The sequence below is a fragment of the Dermacentor variabilis genome, chromosome 6 (assembly GCF_050947875.1).
Source record: "Dermacentor variabilis isolate Ectoservices chromosome 6, ASM5094787v1, whole genome shotgun sequence".
In the NCBI taxonomy this organism is placed as follows: Eukaryota; Metazoa; Arthropoda; class Arachnida; order Ixodida; family Ixodidae; genus Dermacentor; species Dermacentor variabilis.
This window is the reverse complement of record NC_134573.1, coordinates 7,058,356-7,079,104: the sequence shown is the minus strand read 5'-3', so window position 1 is coordinate 7,079,104 and position 20,749 is coordinate 7,058,356. Positions and strand designations below refer to the sequence as shown.

At 45.4% G+C, this 20,749-nt stretch overlaps 2 protein-coding genes across 6 annotated transcripts in view; one reads left to right on the top strand and one right to left on the bottom strand.

The window, feature by feature from the left end:
- Window positions 1-8,736, bottom strand: part of LOC142584596 (guanine nucleotide-binding protein G(i) subunit alpha-like) — a 147,740-nt gene extending 139,004 nt beyond the window's left edge. The window contains exon 1 of one of the 5 annotated variants that reach the window (XM_075694716.1): window positions 8,623-8,736. In XM_075694716.1, the coding sequence (XP_075550831.1) occupies window positions 8,623-8,713 (91 nt within the window). In that variant the 5' untranslated portion in view covers window positions 8,714-8,736. Of the gene's footprint in view, window positions 1-6,265; window positions 6,708-8,622 lie in introns of those variants that run through there. The other 4 variants (XM_075694715.1, XM_075694717.1, XM_075694718.1 and 1 more) reach the window with 4 other exon arrangements.
- An 11,661-nt stretch (window positions 8,737-20,397) lies between these two features.
- Window positions 20,398-20,749, top strand: part of LOC142584595 (NADH dehydrogenase [ubiquinone] 1 beta subcomplex subunit 4-like) — a 35,956-nt gene continuing 35,604 nt past the window's right edge. The window contains exon 1 of the mRNA XM_075694712.1: window positions 20,398-20,592. Coding sequence (XP_075550827.1) covers window positions 20,434-20,592 — 159 coding nt within the window. The 5' untranslated portion in view covers window positions 20,398-20,433. The remainder of the gene's footprint in view (window positions 20,593-20,749) is intronic.

The following is a 20,749-nucleotide window of genomic DNA, read 5'->3' as shown; positions in this document are numbered from 1 at the left end:
CCTGGTGTCGATCGGATAGTGGCACCGATGCGCAGCAGCCAGTTCGCTCGTATGCTGCCTTGCAGAGGGACAAGATGTCGCAGCTCGACATATTGCCAGTCGCTACGTTTGCAGTCGACAAGGCAACACAGTCGAATCATAGTGCTCGCGAAAGGACTGAGACAGACTCTGACCGCGGAGCTCTAGTCAAAATGGAGTATGTTGTAACACAAGCAGACGACACTTGCTGTGTGCCGGAAGTGCTTAAGTGTACTGAAAAATTGTTCTTGTGCATTCTCTTTATGCTACTTTCTTTTTATAAAAACAAATGAACATTACAACTATTATGAAGATCATTTGTTTACCATAAAGTTGGAAAAATTATCGATCACGCGCTCTGGTCAGCCAATCGGATAGCTCACCCCACTGAAGTCATATGGGTGATTTCAGTCATATGGGTAGGGGCGGCTTAAAATTCCGACGGGCAGTGTGCTGCGATCGGCAGCAATGTGCATTTTTAAAACCTTCTAATAAATTACACGCTTTACGTGGAGCACTTAGATGTGTCAATTAATGATCACAAGGATCTACTCTAACGACTCAGCACATTTGTAGAAAATCATCAAAATCATTTCTGGGTCCCTTTAAGCTGGCAAAGCAGCATAGCATGAAAGTTATTTCACACAATTACTGGAACGCTTAGTCATTTTAACATTGCTGCAAGAATGTTCGAAGTGATGATGCCAGGTAAACTCAATCTGGCATTTTATGTTTCAAGCCAGATCTTTCTCTCACGCTGCCACATTACTATCCAAAAGCCATCCACATGCCGGACCATAAATTATGCTGTCATATTGTGCTTGCCAAACTGTATGCACCAACATTCTTAACTGAAAAGCTTCGATGGACTGTTTATTCCTGAAATTACTTTTAACGTGATAGCTTAAAGGCCCCGCGTCGCAGAAAATCTGCTATCGGCGTGCCACATCGACCGTCGTTTCAGCGAAAATCATTCCAAACCACACATGCTCAACCACGCAGGGCCTCCATGTAGCACAATGAAGTTACTGAACTAATGGAATTTGTCAAAGCAAAATATGTCAGAAAAATCGTAAAGTATGACTTACATACAACCTACAGACATGACAGTGTCAGACTGTAATGTGAATATATGAGAAAACGTAATTCTGTTATGTGGAAACTGAAACACAAGCCCATTTTCCAGCATTCATTACTTTCATAGTGCGGCCATGGCCTCCGAGATCGGTGCACAGAAATCTCAAAGGCTGTAAAGAGGCGCGCCTGCTTCCTTGCAACACTTCCAGATGGCGCTCCTTTCCGCTGCCTCGTGATGATTCGGCGGGGGCTTAGGCAGGGGTGCCCATTGTCACCTCTGATGTTTATGCTGTACCTACAAAGTCTAGAGGCCAAAATACAGCAAAGCGGACTCGGCTTCAACCTATCATTTCTCAAGCAAGGAAAATTGATTGAACAGTCATTACCAGGACTGATGTACGCGGATGATATTGCATTAATGGCTGACAATGCAGAAGATCTGCAGGAATTAATGGACATATGTGGTACAGAAGGAGACAGGTTAGGCTTGAAGTTTAGCAAAGAAAAATCAGCAGTCATGATTTTTAATGATAACAGTTGCGGCAAGCATAAGATACAGGAGGCCACGCTGGAGATAGTCGATAAATACAAGTACCTTGGGGTGTGGATAAATAATGGCATTGAGTATCTGACAGAGTACGAAAAATATCTAACGACTAAAGGTTACAGAAATGCAGCGATTATGAATAGTAGGGCACTGTGGAACTACAATAGGTACGAGGTAGTACGAGGGATATGGAAGGGGGGTAATGGTACCAGGCCTGACTTTTGCCAATGCAGTCCTATGTATTAGAACAGAGACCCGGCAACAGTTGGAAATTGGGCAACATGGTGTGGGTAGGCTCGCTCTGGGAGCACATGGCAAGACACCAAATCTTGGAGTGCAGGGGGATCTGGGATGGTCTTCTTTCGAGGGCAGAGAGGCTAGTAGCAAGATAGCATTTGAGGAGCGATTGAGAAAAATGGGGGAAATTCGGTGGGCTAGGAAGGTTTTCAGTTACTTATACACGAGGAATGTTGACACGAGGTGGAGGAAGCGAACTAGAAAATTGACAAGCAAATACTTGGGCAGTAGCGGGGGAACAAGTAAGGAATCATCTGTCAAGAAAAAGGTTAAGGAGGCAGAGAGGGGTATGTGGAGTACAGAGATGCAAACCAAATCGGCATTGGAGACATACAGGACGTTTAAGCAAGAAATAGCCAAAGAAAATATTTACGATAACTCTAAGGGAAGCTCATTGTTGTTCGAAGCCAGGACAGGTGTACTGAGGACTAAAACGTACCGAGCCAGATACCAGGAGATAGATTTGGTGTGCGAGGCGTGTAGAGAGGAGGAGGAAACGGCGGAACACCTGATACTTGCTTGTAAACAACTTCACCCTGCAGTTGAATCTAACGGGGAACTATTCAAAGCCTTGGGTTTTAAAGACAGTGAAAGTAGAATAGACTTTGAACAGGTAGAAATAACTAAACGGAGGCTATCTGATTGGTGGACAATAGCAACGCAAAAGTAAAGGAGTAAATACATAGGTATGCATGCATATAGAACCATTAAAGGCTAGGTGGCGCGCGCTGCCGCCGCCAGATTCAAAGGGTTGAGCCACAATCATCCATCCATCATCCATCCATCCATCCATCGTGGCCCACTGAAGAGCTTGCATTTCTACCAGAAGGCTTGCCTTCATGCAGAGCGTTCCCCACCAGCGTTTCCTGGTAAACATTACGGTTCCGTAAGCTGTAATTGTCGGGAAGCGTGAGAAGCACTCGGGGATGTTTGAATGCTACCATGTTCCACTATTAAAAGGCGAAACAAGCGTCCTCCAAATTGTTTAACGTAGACAGACATGGTGCAATTGAATTTTAATGTTGGTCTGTTTAACCCTTTACAGGACAATGGGATATATACATCAAGCTTTAATATATGTGCATACAGGCTTCTCAGCAGCAAAGGGGAAATTTATCATTTGTTTTGGTGCTGGGGCCCTATAACGTAAAATTATTCCAATCTATTTTTATTCCAAATCGGCCAAATCTGACCTGATAGGTCAGAATGGTTTGGGTCCAGGCTATATGGGCGGGCGCCATGCCCATGTGGGCAGAGCTCGAGCCATTCTTACCCATCACTGAGGGCTAATGACCAATTAGGAATAAAATCAGATTGGAATAGTTTTACATTATGTTGGCACCGACTTCTAACCAAAAGTTTTCAACGTTTAATGTGAGAATAGGTTTGGGAACAAGTGCTGTCTAAAAGTCTGCAAAATCCAGCAACATTTCTTTTTTCACTGTTGAAAGGCTTACCGAGTTTGGCCCACATTTACTTGAAAGGAGAAGTTTTCAAGATGCCCTACAAGTTATTCCTCTTTCCTGCATTTAGATTTACATCTTTTGTAACTTGAGGTGAGAGCTAATCCACAAAACTTGCTATTGTGAGTGCGCATGCAAAAAGGTGCTGATGCACGAAGATATTGTTTATGGCCTCTGCTTTGCCACTCTGTCCGCTGTGCTTCGGCCATTTTAGGAGGGAAGTGGTTACATATAATTTTTCTTTGAGACACTTGAAGGTAAGTGGGACAACTGAGTCACTTTTTAAAGCTAAATGGCATGTTGTACATAAGCGTAATTAGTTGCAAACTACTTCTAAGTACCTCCTTTACATGCATGAAAAAAAATTTCCAGAGCTTTGGTTCACGAGGGAAGTGATCAGAAATAATTTGCATCGAGGCCCTAGAGGGTCAATGGGACATAGACATCCCACATTTTCAAGTAAACGGCTTGGTGTAGAGATGTGAAATTTCATGTAAACTATTTCTAAGCACATTTGTTCAAACCACGCAAAATATGTTGAAGTGTCAAGCAATGAAATGACACCGACCAAAAGAAGTATTAAAAATAAATAAATATGAATAATCTTGCAACGACAATGCATGACATTGCACAAGCGCGAGCAAACAATTTCTTGCTTTTTTTCAACGTGCCCTGCTGCATGTAGTACAATATTACAAGATTGACTGGAAGCACATTTGTTCAAACCATGCAAAATATGCTGAAGTGTGAAGCAATGAAATGACACCGACCAAAAGAAGTATTAAAAATAAATAAGTATGAATAATCTTGCGACGACGCTGCAGGACATTGCACAAGTGCGAGCAAACAATTTCTTGCTTTTTTCAACGTGCCCTGCTGCATGCAGTACAATATTACGAGATTGACTGGGAAAGCTCAAAAATTATCGGCCAAGAAAGATACCTGAAATCGCGGCTGTATCTGGAATCGCTGGAGATACAGAAAACACGTCACACGCTCAATCGAAGTGCGGGAACCCTCCCCCCGTCATACATGTGTTGCTTATGTCACGTGCTGAAGAATACATAAGCTTGCATGAACTTTCCTTCAACCCATTGTGAACAAGGCTTCTGTAGCGAGGCCTAAGAGTCTTGAAGTTTTATTCATTTTTAGTACTTCTTTTAGTCAAGTGTCTGTCGTTTTATTGCTTCATGTTTCATCCCGACCAAACAGGCTTTTGTCGAATCCCCGACTTAAAAAAAGTTGAAGTGTTTTGTATACACTGTCCTGCAAAGGGTTAAAGTGCAAGTGTTACACGATCTCCTCTACATATCCCAAGGTAATAACCCCTAAGCTACGAGATGCTTTCGAGTAAGTTTGCCTGCTGTAGAGAGTTGATCTCGCAACGTTGTGTTCAGGAGCAGAACACCAGTGATGCAACAAGGCTAATATAAAACTGTGCAACGAGGGACTACTTCGGTAGATGACGAGCCAACACCATGCCCCAAATACATGGGAAACAACACAACTTTTCACTCGTGGCCAGGGGGTAATGCCAGGCCAAGCCACTAAGTTGTTGACAGCAAAGAGGCAACTGCGATGTTATGTTTCCTTGCGAAAGGCAGTGCATGCGAGTAAATCGAGTACTGTTGCATAAAACCCCGGTGGAGGGCGAGATTTATGGCAAAAGCCGGGAAAGGTTGCGGCGAGAATTCAGCAATGGCGTCTGACCACTGCACGGGCGGATGCTACAGTGAAATCGCTTTCACTTGCGCCAAGCCCGCCACGTAGAATTCGGCAGAGGAGTTCACGATCGGCACACATGGCCTCATTAATTACGCAACGACACGGAAGGCAGGGCAGGGCTGCCGCACGGGTCGTGACGCGCGCAGAGAAAGAACGGCGACGACCACGCAGTCGGGGGCGCCGGTGCGTTACGGCGACGACGAGCGCGTAGACGTAGCTGCGCGACAAGAACGCGTCGCCTGCTCCCTCGGCGCGCATGCACTGGTTCGTGCGCGAGTCTTGAGCGCGGGGTAGGAAAACACGGCGGGCGGTCACAACCCGCCTACAAATTGCGCCTTTCCCAAAGCGATTCCGCAAGGAAGGCTCCACATTAAGCGTGTGACTTCGAAATCTTGGCAAGTTGAAGGGCATCCTTGTTGAGGTGATCGATGGGCACAGCTTGCAAGCGACTACTTACGCGAAGTGGCTGCGACCAGCACCGGGCTCGTAATCGGCAACTGTTTCAATATACCGGTCGATTTCTGCGCCGAGTGCGAAAGGTGTTGCGGCAGCAACTCGGAGCGGATGCGACCGAGACTGAGTTTATTATGCGGCGCCGACCAGCCCGTCCGGACTTCGCACCGTGCTCTGCCCATAACACATCCGTTTCACGAACTGCGCCTTGAGACAGATGCACGGCCAGCGTGATCACGCAGGCGATTCGCGCCGCCGAATCGGGGGGACACGCGGCCACCGTTCCTAACGCGTGCGAAAGGAAGGCGAAAGTTCCAGCTTTGTTGACACTAGAACTATAAGACATGGTTGGTCGCTTTGCCTATTCGCGGACGTGCTTATCGCTAGCGCTAAAGATCAAAAATCCCTGAAACTCCCGCCGGCGTACGGCCGGCCGGCCGGTTCACCTGAGGCGGTCGCTGCGGTGGGAGTGGTTGATTAGGGCTAAGCGCGAGCTAGCGACATCGCTTCGTGAGGCACGCGCACTGGTCGCACACGCGTTGGAGAGCCTCGTGCGGAGACTCAGGGCGCACGACATCGGTGCTGCAATGACAACACTCAAATGCACGAGCGCGCTTACGAGCGCGTCAAATGAGAGCGCGCAAACTTGACAGGTAGGGCGAGCGCCGGTAGTGCGATCACCTACCCAGCAGCAGGAGCTTGACTTCCCTCGCTTGTCTTTCGCCATCAGCACGAAGGTCCCTGTCGATCTTTTTGGAGCGCTCGGCAGCCTCCTTGTCGGCGGCGGTACTCACAGCACAACCCATGTCGACTGAACCGGCGGCTGCAGCAGCGCTTGCTAGGCCTAACCGGTCGACGCTGTTTCGCACCACCAATTTATCCCCCACGATCGTTTCCCTTTCCGGTGCGGCTTCGGCGGTCGTCGTTCGTCGTCACTTCGTCGGACCAGTCGGTTAACGCACATCTGGAGACATCACAGCCAGCGTTTAATACCTGTGCCGGGGAAGCGCTTCGGTACACCGTGCCCTAACTGGCAACAACCAACCGACAAGTCCGGCGAATGCACAAGTTTTCAAACCTGTTGCCGGATATTGCCGGATTTCAAAGCGGTGCGACGCGCACCGGAAGTGCGCGTGTTCATCCGCACCTGCGATCCGTACCGCGCGCTTGTTGATCTTCGGCAAAAAACCCACACGCGCAATGTGTGAACGCAATCACGTGCCCCAAAACTCCTCTCCATACGTGTGCTAATCAATAATTCTGGTGCCACGCGGGACAATTTCGATCGCGATCAGGCCCGATCCTGATCGAATTTTGCTATCGCGATTGGCACCCTTCGTCAGCCTGCGCGAATGAACCAATCGCGATGGAGAAATTCAATCCCGATCGGACTCTATCCCCATGGAAATTTCCAATAGAAATCTGTAGTGGTCTTATACGAAATATATAGGTCCAATAGGAAAAAGTACAGGTCCCATAGCAAAGAGTACAGGTCCCGTAAAGATTTTTTGCCAGTCCTGTATCAAGGTAATACAATGTTGTATGAGACAAATAAAATGATTTATGGGTCCCACTTGAAGCAATAGAACTGGGGATATAAACTTGCCATGGACAAATGGAATGCGTTATAGCTGTCAATGAATTCAATAGAAGTAGTCATCATCATATGAACTTGTATTTGCAGTCTTCCTCCACAGGAAGCCAACTAAGCAGGTTGAAGACACAGAAGGCGTCGCTTTAATAAAGCAAATATGCGTCCCAAAATATGCATGTTGCATAGAGGATATTCAGGTAATGTTTGTTGTTTCACTGCATTATTTCGTAGAGATTTAGAGCTCGCCACCAGCACATCTGTATGTATACTACATGATGCCACGATTCCTTATATATGCACTGTACTGTGTGCGAGCTATTTGGCAAGGCAGCAACTCCGATAAGCGAAGTACGGGAGGGTACCGCAAGAAAGCTTTGCTTTAAGATGAACAATCATTTCACCTTTGTACAACGAAGCAAGAAAACGTGTGATGTACAAGATATGTTACACTAACGTGGTGGGTTCTCTTGCTTACAGCAAAATAATCGGTGCGCGAGAAAAAAAATATTTTTGCATACCCCTTGTACACACTGATTTAAGGAAAATGAGCTGGAGCTGTCCACATGATCTACTTATTTTACCTGCGAGTATGGTCAACAAAAATGTGTCCCAGCTGCTTAGTGGTATTTAATCGAGATTATATATGTTAGTATTGCATATGTGCCTGTTGTCTAAAATAATTGAATTTTGAAAATGCTCGCAGGGATCTGATGTGAATATCTGCAGTTTATGGATACATGTAAAAGACTCAGCATCAAGTGCAAGTGAACGGTCCCACAGGCGCGGAGTCGATCATGCAAAAAGATTCGCTGCACAAATTTGTGACCAGAAAAGATATGCCAACATGAAATGGCATGCAAGGAAGTGTTGAAAATATTGCACAGTTAATAAAACGCCTACGTTATTAATATGTGGGTTGCTGCACTCGTTATGCAAAACGGAGGTGAGGCGTGCAGACAGGACACAAGAGTAGAGTCTTGTGTCCAACACGAGCGCCGTCAACTTCTCTACTCTTGTGTCCTACCTGCACGCCTCACCTCTGTTTTGCATATATAATGAATCCTTACCAACTAGCCCAGCTTTCTGTCGTTCTAAGTCTCGATGCACTCGATTTCGTCCGCATTAGGCACTAGCCTCTTGATTACTTCGTGGCACAGAAATACTCGGCATCACACTGTTTTTCTGCTGTGGCCTTTGTAGAAGCATGATTGTTCAAAGTGCAACAATTAAACAGATTCTATGAGTTGCTTGTGGCTTCGCCAGTACAATTCCGGTGCGCTGGTCCGCCTCTCCAGCAATTTCCTACTGAAGGGAAACCTGCAAATAAGAACACCGCTCCGCATGTAGAAAAATGCTCTACTGTGACGCTTCTCAAACGATTGTGATTCACCACAAGAGATGCATACTCGCGTGATAGTCTCAACAAGGAGATACATTCGTTTACTTACATGTGACGGTATATGCCAGAGCACTTCGGGGCTTCGGTGGCACATAAGGCACGAGTGTGCCATAGCGTCCGCTGTCGACGCGCGATCGCATGTCAAACCTAAACTGTGCGAAACTACTACGCATCCAAAAAACATATTCGAAACCGAAATTCGCGTCATCTTTTATTGCATGAATGCGTACATCGTGATTTACATAAGTTACGGACTTAGCGATCGCTTTCTGTAAACTTAATATTGACGTACCACCTTCATAAAGCCATCAGGTATGCGTTTTTAGATGACAAAGCATAAGGTGACCTGTACTTGTTTTCAGCTCTTTCAATAGTAATTGCGCTGGCCACATTGATAAGTAGCAACAGGGCGGCGCCCTAGAGGTATAGTATGGTGGCTAGAAGGGGGGCGTGCGTCTATTTGTCGTACAAAAATCCCTCACGTGACCTGATCCTAGGTGCCTAGGGACAGCATCGTTTAGGGATTTTTGAGAAGCGCGATGCTGGCGCCGAGCGACGCCGTGGCGTGTTCGTCCTCGGCGTGATCGTTCTCTGGACCCCGCGTTGTTCAACATTGCTCATGTCATTCTACGTGCCTTGCTTGTGTGTTGGTTGTAGGTTCTGCGTTACTTGGCGGAAAGCCGCGAGTAGTGGGGGTGCGGCAGTGCGGCTTTCGCCTCGGTGAGCTCTGGCAGTAGAGAATCTGCGTTGTGTGACCCGTGCTTGCTTGACAATTGAAATGTCGAAGTGGCCTAGCGCGTCGGCAGCGAAGTTCTGCGAACCGCGATGTGGCGTCGCCGTGTCCGACTTTGCTTAACGGACATCGAGGGATGTGCTGCTCGCTACAAGTCATGTAAATGCGACTGCGTCGACCGCCCACTGTTCAGTGCTGAATGTGTGTTAGGTGTGCTGTGCTTGAAACGAGTGGTTCAGCCGTGCAGCGGGGGGTGGTGGAGGACCAGAGTGGCTTAGGGTCTCCATTTGCACGTTCACAGATATGTGCTCCCGTTTTGGTCTCATTAGCGGCTGTCGCGGAATTGTGGTGTGCTCCTTGCCTAGTATGAAGTTTACGATGCTAACACACAGCATGTTCACGTTTTTCCGAGCTATATGTCATTTGCATGACGACCGAGTTGAAAACAAGGCATATGTATCTGTTGTTTTCGTTTGTGTGTTGTAGATTACTTCCTGTTGTGGAAGTTCTGGAAGTCTTATTACGCAAGGAGTACGAACGTAAACATATAAACATATTTCTGTGTGTGTGAAATTATGAATTACCCAGAATAGCCGTTACGACTGATAAGTGGGCTACACAGCCTGTGTGAATCAGCTACCTTTTGTTGCGACGCTCTTCCATATGGTAGACTGATGCATGGTGCGCGTTTATTTCTGTACTGTTGTAAAAACCATTTGTTTATTCACTCAACACAAATGTACTGCTTCTTCGACGCAGTGCATTTTAGTTACGCGGTAAAGGATACTAAAAGTGGGAGGGGGCCGCTATCACCCAGCATAGTATGTCCACTCAGGCGACCTGAGAGGCGGCGGTTGCGCGAGTGTATAATCATAGGGTATAATTAAAGAACTCTTTTTATGTCCAGTGACAGTGGCCCCTTTCCACATTTAGTATGCTTCAACGCAGTACATTGCTTAGGCTTCACCGCAGAACATGGGTGTATTGCAAAAAAGGTAATCTTAAAAAGCTCAATTATGCAAAGTTTCTTTCGTAGCTTGCTACACCGCAATACAGAGGTGGAAATAAGCATCGTGCAGTAAAGCATACTAATAGTGGAAAGGGCACATAGGTTTGCTCATTATTTTCAATTGTGATATAATTTGCAAGTGCATCTGTGCTCTTGGTAAGCTTAATTGACAATTCTTTGTACATTACAAATTCATATTGCAGGGAAGCTTACTAAGGCACATTCGTCATTTTGTAACGCATTATTCACCTTCAATGCAGGAGCACAATGCAGATTCATACCTATGCTTCTGGCTGGACTGCACATGCTCTTTGAGAATTGATTCGTTTTTCATAAGTGCACTGGTACTTTACTCTAAACTGGAGGGCTGAAGTTTATACGGAAGCACAATTTTTATTAAGGGGACAAGATGTTGCCAAGATGGTTGCAGCACAGCTTTTTTTTCTTCCAGGCACCTTTTCTATTAGAAGCTTCCATTGCAGTGTTTCGAGCATCTTTGAGCCAGCATATAGTGTATATAAAAATCGGACACCGATTGGGAACATCACCTATGCTCTTTGCAGTAAGCTGTGCACAGGATAAGTTCATGCCTATGTATAGAAAGAAATGTAGCATGACCAGACAAAATAAAAGGGGTGGGCTGCAGCAATACTAGGTGTTAAATGGTGCCTTATCCTTTCCCTTCAGTTTTCTGTTTTGTGCTTTTTATTATGGATCCTCCACAGTAACCACACGAGTGCTGAACTTGAGCTTGTTGGTTTCAGATCTGATGGTTGTTACTAACAGAACAGTGTGATACACGAACAAGGGCTTGGAGACATCCGGTCACCTTGCTTGTCTCATGGTGTCGCTTTGTGAGCACCATGAGCCTCCAGACCAACTCGGAAGAAAGGTTTCTTGCAATCGCTTCTGAACTGTATTGCCACCAAACCAACAGTGCTCTCAATGACAACTTTTGGACAGTAGAATGCTTGCACCCAGCAAAGTCTAAGAAGGAAGCATTCAGGATGTGCCAAGTGGGCCTTTTGAAGCTGGCAGCATTGCTGAAGGGGCTTTGCCTATCCGCCTTCTTTATGGATGCACAAGGATGATTTCTTCTTTCAGAAGGATTGTTTCAGAGGTGTCACGTGGCAACAGTGTTGGGTGTTTAGTAGCAGATAAGCTTGCCTTTGGCCACTGTCAATAATCTGTTTCTTCTCCAGTGCCCCTGTGAAGTGCCTACTTTTTGGACACAATGTGCGCTCCATGCATGCATGCATTTTTAGCTTGTAAAGATGTATATTACCCCTTGCCTAAAGCCGGTCCTTGCTGATGTCAACCAAGAAGGCAGTGGGGAGTATGGCGATGCATACTTACAAAGCACTGCTGATACCAGTGAAACCAGATTAGTGGAGCTGCCGTTTTTTTTGTCCACTCCATCTTCATCAGTTACAATGAGCAGTTCTTTGTCCAAACAGAAGGCATATGTAGTTTGTCATGCATAGCCTGCACACTAAGATTTGTTGGCGTGTTACAAGAGACGTGCCTGAGAACCTTAGCAGTGCCTATACGCAAAAACCTTCTGATGTGTTGATGACTTCCTTCTCTTTATCACAGTTTGCCTGATGAAGCCAGCAACTTGGTCAATTAGATGTTCAACAGGGTTCCCACTAGTTTTCCCAGCGTCTCCTTTACCAGTGTGCTGCTCATAGATATCTGTTTTCTTGACCTTGCACTGCACTTCAACCATGGCCACACCTGCTGAACCTATAGTATGCGATCAGAAAAGTGCTGTACATCACGTTGCTCCAAACTCATGACAAGCTAGAAGGCCTTGAGGAACACCTTCATTAATTTCCGTCCTCATCATACTGTAGGAAGCTTCGCATGACAAGTGAAACAATTAACATCTGCTGGTTTTTCAGTGCTATTCCTGTCCAGCTTGCTGAAAGCTATCCTGAGTGTTTCAAAAGCAAAACTGCTGCCAGACAAGAAGTGCATAAAGCAAGAGTAGCTATAACCATATGTCACACAAAATGAAGAAGGCCACCGAGTGTACAGGCGGTTTAATTCATATCCAACAAGCTTGGTTCTCTCTTTGCAAGTGAGTAAACCCAACTTGCCCCAAAAACATGGCCTGTGACAAACTATGTGCCAGATGCTGTGTCCCCTGCAAAGCTGAAGATGTGTACAAGATCCCGACACCCGCAGTGGCTTCTACACTGCGCAAACAGTTTACTATAAGAACGACTGCCTCAACTAATATGCTAATAACATGAAAACTGGCAGAAATTTGGCTATTCATTGGGCCCCAGTGCAGGTGCAAGCCACTCTTCCGCCAGATGCGTGTTGTTCACAGGAACTGGAGCTATACAAATGCAGATAAAAACAATGATGTTTGAAAGTAGTAGAGTTGAACTATATTCTGCACAAACAGTGCTACTTACAGTGCTGGTAACTTATAGCTACAATTCATGGCTGCCCCACCATGCAAAGGCACTATTCTTGAATTAACTTCTATTTATGGAGGCCATATATTGCAAGTACATATCATCCACATTGTGTGCAATATGATTAAATGATGTCAACTGTGATAGCCATTCCTAATCTGATACAACAAAAAAACTAATATAGGCAACAAATTGTAATTCAAAAAGACAACCAGTGCACAGGATAAGTGACAGACTTCCTTTTATTGAACAAAAGTCACATGTCAACAACAGTGGGTAGCAAGCTTGGGTGACAGAGGCAAAACTTAGTGAAATGCTACACTCATACTCAAATGTAAAACGGCCTACGACACAAAAAACATTATATTGTACTGAATGAAAGGGCAAGACTCCATCCAAGAACACACTATGGCACCACATAATTGACATGGTGTAAAAGATGTTAACATGCCCTCTCCATAAACAAAAGAAACACTTGAAACACGCCTTAAAAGGCAATGTGCAGAGTCTGAAAGCAAGGAAAAACAACCCAAAAAAGGTTTCGCTAAGTCTTTCAATGATTAAAATTGTCAAACTGTCGTGTCACTTCTTAATGAATCTACACAGCGGAAAAGGATGAAAAGAAAGCCCAGTAGCAGGGCCACAGAAAATGTTACCAAATAAATAAACCTTGCTTACCAAGGATACTGGTTTAGTTGTCCGACTCTGCACAATAATTGTGTATGAGCTTTTCTTGTTTAGAATGGTTTAGCAGATGGCGGAAAAAATGGACATGAGAGCACCAGGTGCATGCATAGTCTATGCACAAAGAGCCACTGTTTTCTTACTTTTTTTCTCTACTACTATTCACGAATATGCAAGTGCCTTAATAGCACTGCTAAAATCCTACTGCAAAACACAAGATTGGGCAAGTTGTGGCATAACGAAAATTGGAGTTTCACTCATACTGTGAAAGTGATGCAATAAATGGTGAAATATGCGCAGGAAGCTTGCTTCATTCAGTGTTTGTTGAAGTGAACACTTGCCAGTGCAAGTCAGTAATCTCCTTTAAAGTAAAATAAGTGGGAGTTGTGCCTCCCAGTGTTGAAGTGGAAAGACAAGTTTTGTTCCTCCTCTTTCACATCCAGACTTGGTCTCTGGTCTCCAGAAAAACAACCCTTTAGCTTCTTACTGCTGAATTAATTTGGTTTTCTCAAATCTATATTTGAGCTACCCATTGCTAGGTCTCTCGCTCTGCCCCATCAACCAGCCCCATCCAGTAAATCTGAGAAGCCAAGCACTAGAAGATTAATAAAGCAGATGCACCCAATCACTGTCATTACATGTAAGAAGAAAAATTAACATAGTACTGCCTTCACAAAGAAAAATTAACATAGTACTGCCTTCACAAGTGGGGAAAGTGATGAGTAAGAATTTGAAGGCGTGGACGTCAGCTCTATATACAGCACGCAGACACTGAACAGGTGTTAACCAATCATGGCACCTGTTGGCTAGATCGCACTCTCCAGGATCGGTATTCGCCACGACTGTACCTTTAGCAGAGTGGCTGAAATGTCGAATTGTGGACTGCCAATCTTTTGATCATATGTTTGAATCCACGCATCACAGTGTGAACTTTAATTCCCAAATTTATTGCAGAATATTGCAGATAACACCAGTGACAACACCAGTACACATCAGAACCAGGGGAGTTGGCCCATAGCAGCTATTGGTGTAAAAAAGAAGACTGGCATAAGAAGAATTGAGATGTGCACGCTACATGCCTTTGTTCGGTAGTGTTCCACTACTTTGGTGCTACAGTTAATGATCTCGAATGAGTTCAAGGAGCAAGAATTTAGTCCAGAAAAAAATATTGCGCACAACAGCTGTACCTAGTTATATCATTTGCCTATGCCGCTGTATATAACCCTGTCCACACTGCTAGGAAGCGTAGCAGAGGGCAGCAGAAAGTTGGGTGGGCGGATGAGGTTAAGAAATTTGCAGGGACAACATGGCCACAATTAGTACATGACCGGGGTAGTTGGAGAAGTATGGGAGAGGCCTTTGCGCTGCAGTGGGTGTAACCAGACTGATGATGATGATGTCCACACTTACCTAAAGCACATGAGTGGCATCCTAAACAAAATTGAGCTTTTGATATTGCTTTGGAGAAAATTAATCTGTTTCAGCCTAACAGTATGTATACATACTGCGCATACCTGCATTCGGTGTGCCTTATCACCAACTGTTAAGTCACCTTCTTACCTCATCAGCGAATCACTCCTGCAACCAAGTGTGCTGGTCCGGGTTTTACCTGCATTTCCACCTGTGCAGTTGGTAAAAGTCTTTGGCTGTTTACTATAACTTCATATTCAAACATATGGTTGCATTAGAGGCTTTCACACCACTAATGACTGGGCAGGCTTCACGAAAGGCCACCAGTACCTCCTCATTGCAGACTGTGCTCAACATCCTTCTTGGTTGGACTGTGACTAAGAACCAATACATCTTTCCTCCAAAGCGGCTGGCATTGACGATGGTTTGATGCAGAAAGAGGCTATTGTCTTTCCCAGATGCTGGTTCAGCCTCGCGAGGCACATTCCTTCAGTCAATATGCACACTGTCAATGTGAGTGAGACTGATCAAAGGTTGTCTATGGTGTCAGGTTTCTTGCCTGGTTTCGGTAGTGGCATCATGACCAAGTGCTTCCACTCTGTGGGGAATTCCAATATTCCAGATTTCATTGATTACAAGCAATAGTGCTTGCTTCCTTGTTTCGGCAAGATTCCTCAACATCTGAAAAATGACTCCATCTTTGCCATGTGCACTTTAAGTGTTGACATGCTCGAGAGCAACAACAGGTTCTGCCATCGTATACAGAGGCTTTCCATTCCTTCCTTGGCAAGTGGTCATTAAGGTGCGTACAACTCAGGCGACGGTCAGTCACTGTGAGGTGGTCGGGGAAAACATCTGCAGCTTGTTCCTCAAATTTCTCAGATGTGCACTGAAAATCGAGCAGCATGTTTTCAATAGTATTACAGTATCTGGTGCATCCTGTTATAGCCAAGAATGTGTTGCAGCTTACTGAGGCCTATATGTTTAAATGACGCGCCCAGTAAGCTCTAGTTAGCACGTCGCTCTTTGCAGTGTGTAAAGGATGCGTGTTGCTAGCGATTCTTCAACACCTTCACATTCTGCACACTCAAGTGCATCACGGAAATGGTCCCAGCCTGAAACCCCGATTTTTATATGTGGCACATTTTCACCCCTACATCAAGTATTATATCACATAATGGTCGCTTCCTCTTGGGGCAGAGTCGCATTGACACTCTGGATGAAGGCCCTAGTTGCCCATGCTAGGTAAGTGTACTGCCCTTCTGGTTTGAATGGAGGGTATACCAGTTGGGATAGTTGGTGTCATTTGTTAATTCGAAGTCTGTGGTGTCTGCTTCGTCAAGGTGGCATCCTCTTGGCCTTATGTCTTTGCATCCCCAGTGCGGGTGATGTGCATTGAGCTCACCTCGACTGAGTATTACGTGCTTGTGAAAGCGAATTTGAAGCTGTCAAAGCCAAGTGAAGTCGCCTTGGCTGTGGTGCCTGGTTTTGGGACAGAGGTAGACCAATGCCAAAACGGCTTTTAGCCTGCAGCACACCACCGCAACTTTCTGATGAGACATATGTTTATTCAAGCAGTTTCTTCCTTGCCCTAATTCAATAATAGCCAATTTTAGCAGCTGCAAATCAAGCTGACTTCAGAAGACTGCTGATTTTTTAGCCACTTCTAGTAGATTATTGCATGGTTAATTTTCTAGTTGGGCATGACATGCTTCGTGCTTAAAAAATGAACTGTTTAAAGAATTATTGGAGTAATATTAGGACAGGCAACTCTGATTGAATCATCACTGCTTTTGTCGCAAAATGTGGCAATGAGCTAGGCAGATGCTGTCACGAAACCATAGGTTGTACAAGTACAGAAGAAACAAAATTGGAGTTCTGAAATTTAAAGCCATATTTTTACAGCCTCTCTTTATACTGCTGACATTAGAGAGCTTTAGATTAGTGGACGCAAGCAGCGTGTGTAAACAAGCACCATGTTTGGGTATTTCTGGCACCCATGTGGTTTGCATAACCAAGCAGCACACGAGTCGCTTGCGTCCTCTTATGCAGTACTATTATTTTCATTGTAAAACAACCAATATCAAAGTAAGTCTGATCAGTCTGCATCAATATGCTAGAAATTTTTAAGCACTTAAGGTGTGTTGGTTGAATGTTTAAAGCACTTCACCACACCCGTGGTCACTAGACTTGAACTTTCCAGTATTACTTGCGAATCAACTCTTGAGGTGTTTACGTTGCTTTTCTGTGCCGTAAGATTAGTTTGACAGTCCTAATAGAATTGTTAAAGTGAAGGTATGAGCTGTTGTATTGGCCATGTCATTCTATAACTGTTAGATCTGACACTGTCAAAGCACTTGGCAACATTAATCAGCTTCACCTCACTATATATATGTATTGCGGTAGGACCATTCAGCACGTGAAAATAAAAAATACCGGCGAATAGAGAGTTCGAGAGCACCTGAGATTATAGTAAAGCGGGCGGGGCAGTATGTTCAGGGTAACAAATGTGTTGCGGTGAAGTTATTGCAGAAGTATATACACATTCATTCGTCCCAACTTTGCACTGAACCCTGCGTCCCGTCCTAAGAGCGCGAAAAACGGGCACAAATGCAGCTGAAGATTACAGGGCACAGTATTCGGCTCCACCTCACTGTGCTTATCGCGCCCTTAGTAGGAATAATATTAAACATCTGCTCTGCATTTCGTGGAATTCTGGCAGATCATGTGACATTACTAAAGCTCCGTTATGTTCACAGCACTACGCGATAATTGTCGTAAAGCCCACGATAAAAGTAAATCACATGAAGTGACGGATAGTGCACTAGCGCTGAACACGACTGAAAACATGCGCTGCCCTATTTCAAGGACGCGTGAACAGTTGTGAGCAAACACCACCTTAAGCATTATATTACTTACGTAAGTCGTGGCGAAACACACGTGCAATACCTCCGCCTACGAGTCCCGTCAAGTAAAAGTGCATGTGCGATGTGATGACGCTGCCGAAAAGGGGCGAACACGACGACGCTGCTGCACAGCGCCGGTTCGTAAATTGCATTGCTGAGGCGCTACGCCACTTGAATATTTCAATCGTCAGCACCAATGAATTCTTCAGAAATACGGATCTCACACCACCAGAGTTCACCGAGACTTAAAGCCGACATGCCACACCACTACTACTGCGCGACTTTTAGCCAACAAATACTGAACCCACTGCGGAGACACACGACCAGCGGTCGGCGTGGGCCGGAGATTCAACGCACGCCACGGCATCGCGGTTCGCAGAACTTCGCTGCCGAGGCGCTAGGCCACTTCGACATTTCAATTGTCAAGGAAGCACGGGTCACACAACGCAGATTCTGTACTACCAGAGCTCACCGAGGCGAAAGCCGCACTGTCGCATCACCACTACTCGCGGCTTTCCCGCTACAACGCTACAACCAACACACAAGCAACGCAAGCACAATCACATAAGCAACGTTGAACAACGCGCGGTCCGCGCGAGCCGGTGAACGATCACGCCGAGAACGAACACGCCGCGGCGTCGCTTGGCGCAACCATCATGCCTTCTCAAAAGTCCCTAAACGATCCTGTCCCTAGGCACCTAGGATCAGGTCACGTGAGGGATTTTTGTACGACAATTAGACGCACGCCACACAATCTAGTATGAGGTGTTCCATCGTTTCTACATATCTACCACACACAGTACATGTGTCTTCGTTAAATTTCTTTTTATAGCTCCGCGTTCTAAGACATCCTGATCTAGCTTCAAAGAGTAGGGCACCGCCTCTTGAGTTATCATAAAACGCTTCCTTCCTGATCTGCTGTTTCCAGTATCGATATAGTTCTACACTATGCTTCTTTTCCATTGTATTTATCCAATTTTTACCTTCCGCATCTTTAACCTGTCGTTTAATGCTCTGTCCTTTTTCGTCCTCGTGTCTGGCATACTTACTGGTTAGCTCCCTAGTTCTTTTCCGCCATTGCGAGTCAACGCTCTTTCTGTATAGGTATTTAAACACCTTAGCTGCCCACCTGTTATCATCCAATTTCCTCAGACGTTTTTCGTATAGGATTTTACTCCGAGCTTCCCGTGCTTCGAATGCATGATGCCCAGCCCATATCTCCCAGTACTGCTTCGTTTGTGGTTTTCCCGTGGGCACCTAGTGCTAACCTTCCCACAGCTCTCTGATTTACTTCTAGTCTCGACTGAACCTCTGCCCTTAAACACAGGACCGCGCATTCCCGAAAGTAAGCCTCGGCACCATTACTCCCTTCCAAATGCCTCTCAGTACCTCATACCTGTTGTAACCCCACAATGCCTTATGTTTCATTATCCCGGCATCTCTTCGCCCTTTTGCTATTAGAGACTGTTCGTGCTTTTCCGTGTACATCTGCCCTTTGTTTATCCATACCCCGAGATACTTGTATTCGGCCACTCGGGGTATTTCGTGGCCTTGTATTGTAAGCTCCTGATCAGTCGTATCGTTGAAAAACATCCCACCGGACTTAGCTGCACTAAAACTGAAACCTAAACTGTCTCCTTCGTCCCCACAGTAATTAACCAGAGTTTGCAAACCTTCCTGGCTATCTGCTAACAGTACAATATCGTCCGCATACATTAAATCCGGTAGTCGTTGCTCAACAACCTTTTCGCCTAATCTGTACGACAGATTATACCCTAGATTGCTTCGTTGTAACCTTCTTTCCATGCTTATCATATAAAGCATGAACAGCAGCGGTGATAGAGGACAACCTTGCCTTAATCCTTTGTGAACCTCGACAGTTGTCGTACTCTTGATTCCTTCCCATGTTATTTCAACATTATTTTCTCGATATAGTTCCTGTAGAAAATCAATTACCTCATTACCGATACCTTCAGCTTTTAATATGTTCCACAGGAGTTCCCTGTTCACATTGTCGTATGCACCACTTATGTCCAGGAAGGCTAAATACAGAGGTCTATTTTCCGCCTTAGCTATTTCTATGCACTGGGTAAGCACGAACAGGCTATCATCTAAGTGCCTACCACTTCTGAACCCGTTCTGAAGTTCTCCAAGTATTCTATTACTTTCTACCCACGACTGCATTTTTAATTTCACCGCCTGCATCGCCAGCCTATATATATATAACTGATGTTATCGTAATTGGTCGGAAAGATTTTATGTTCTTCTTATCACCTTTCCCTTTATAAATCAAATTCATTTTACTCTGTTTCCAACTGTGCGGAATTTGCTTATTTGTTATGACTGCCTCCAATGCTTTTATCAGCGTTTCCTTGCTTCTTGGGCCAAGTTCATTAATTAACTTGATTGGAATTTCGTTAAAACAGGTTATTAATAGCGTCACCTACGGCCGTCGGTTGAACGAAAGTGGGCGCAAGCTGTTCCCATAGAAGCCGGATGTCTGTGCAGGTCCGGAGTTTCAGTAGGTCGTGCTTTTCACATTGTAGCGCCACCTTATATACACAGGTGACGACCTCTACACGCGTTGCCTTTTCGCGGAGACGAGAAAAGGGAGAGGGCACGGAACCGAGTTTACCGGACAACGCGGCAGGCATCTAGTAAAGGAGACTGGTCCGGCTGGTCATTCAACATGGCGTACAGACAGCCGTCGTCGATCCGCGTTGAGACGGAACTCTCGCACGAGGAGAAGCGTCTGATTCAAGAGCGAGCCAAACTCAAAGCACAGCTGAGGCAAGAGTACGTTCGCCAACTCACAGATCCGCACAAACATGGCTCGGGAGGCACTTTGGTGAGCTCTCTACGGTCGGTTGGGTGAATCAAGGTCGACTTGAATACTCTCTGTGACGAGTGCTGCGAGGTTCTCACTGGTGTTGTACCAGTTGGGGGCTGCTTTTTCGTCGCGACGATAGATATGATTTTTTACAAGCAGTGCTCCAGGAGGGCAC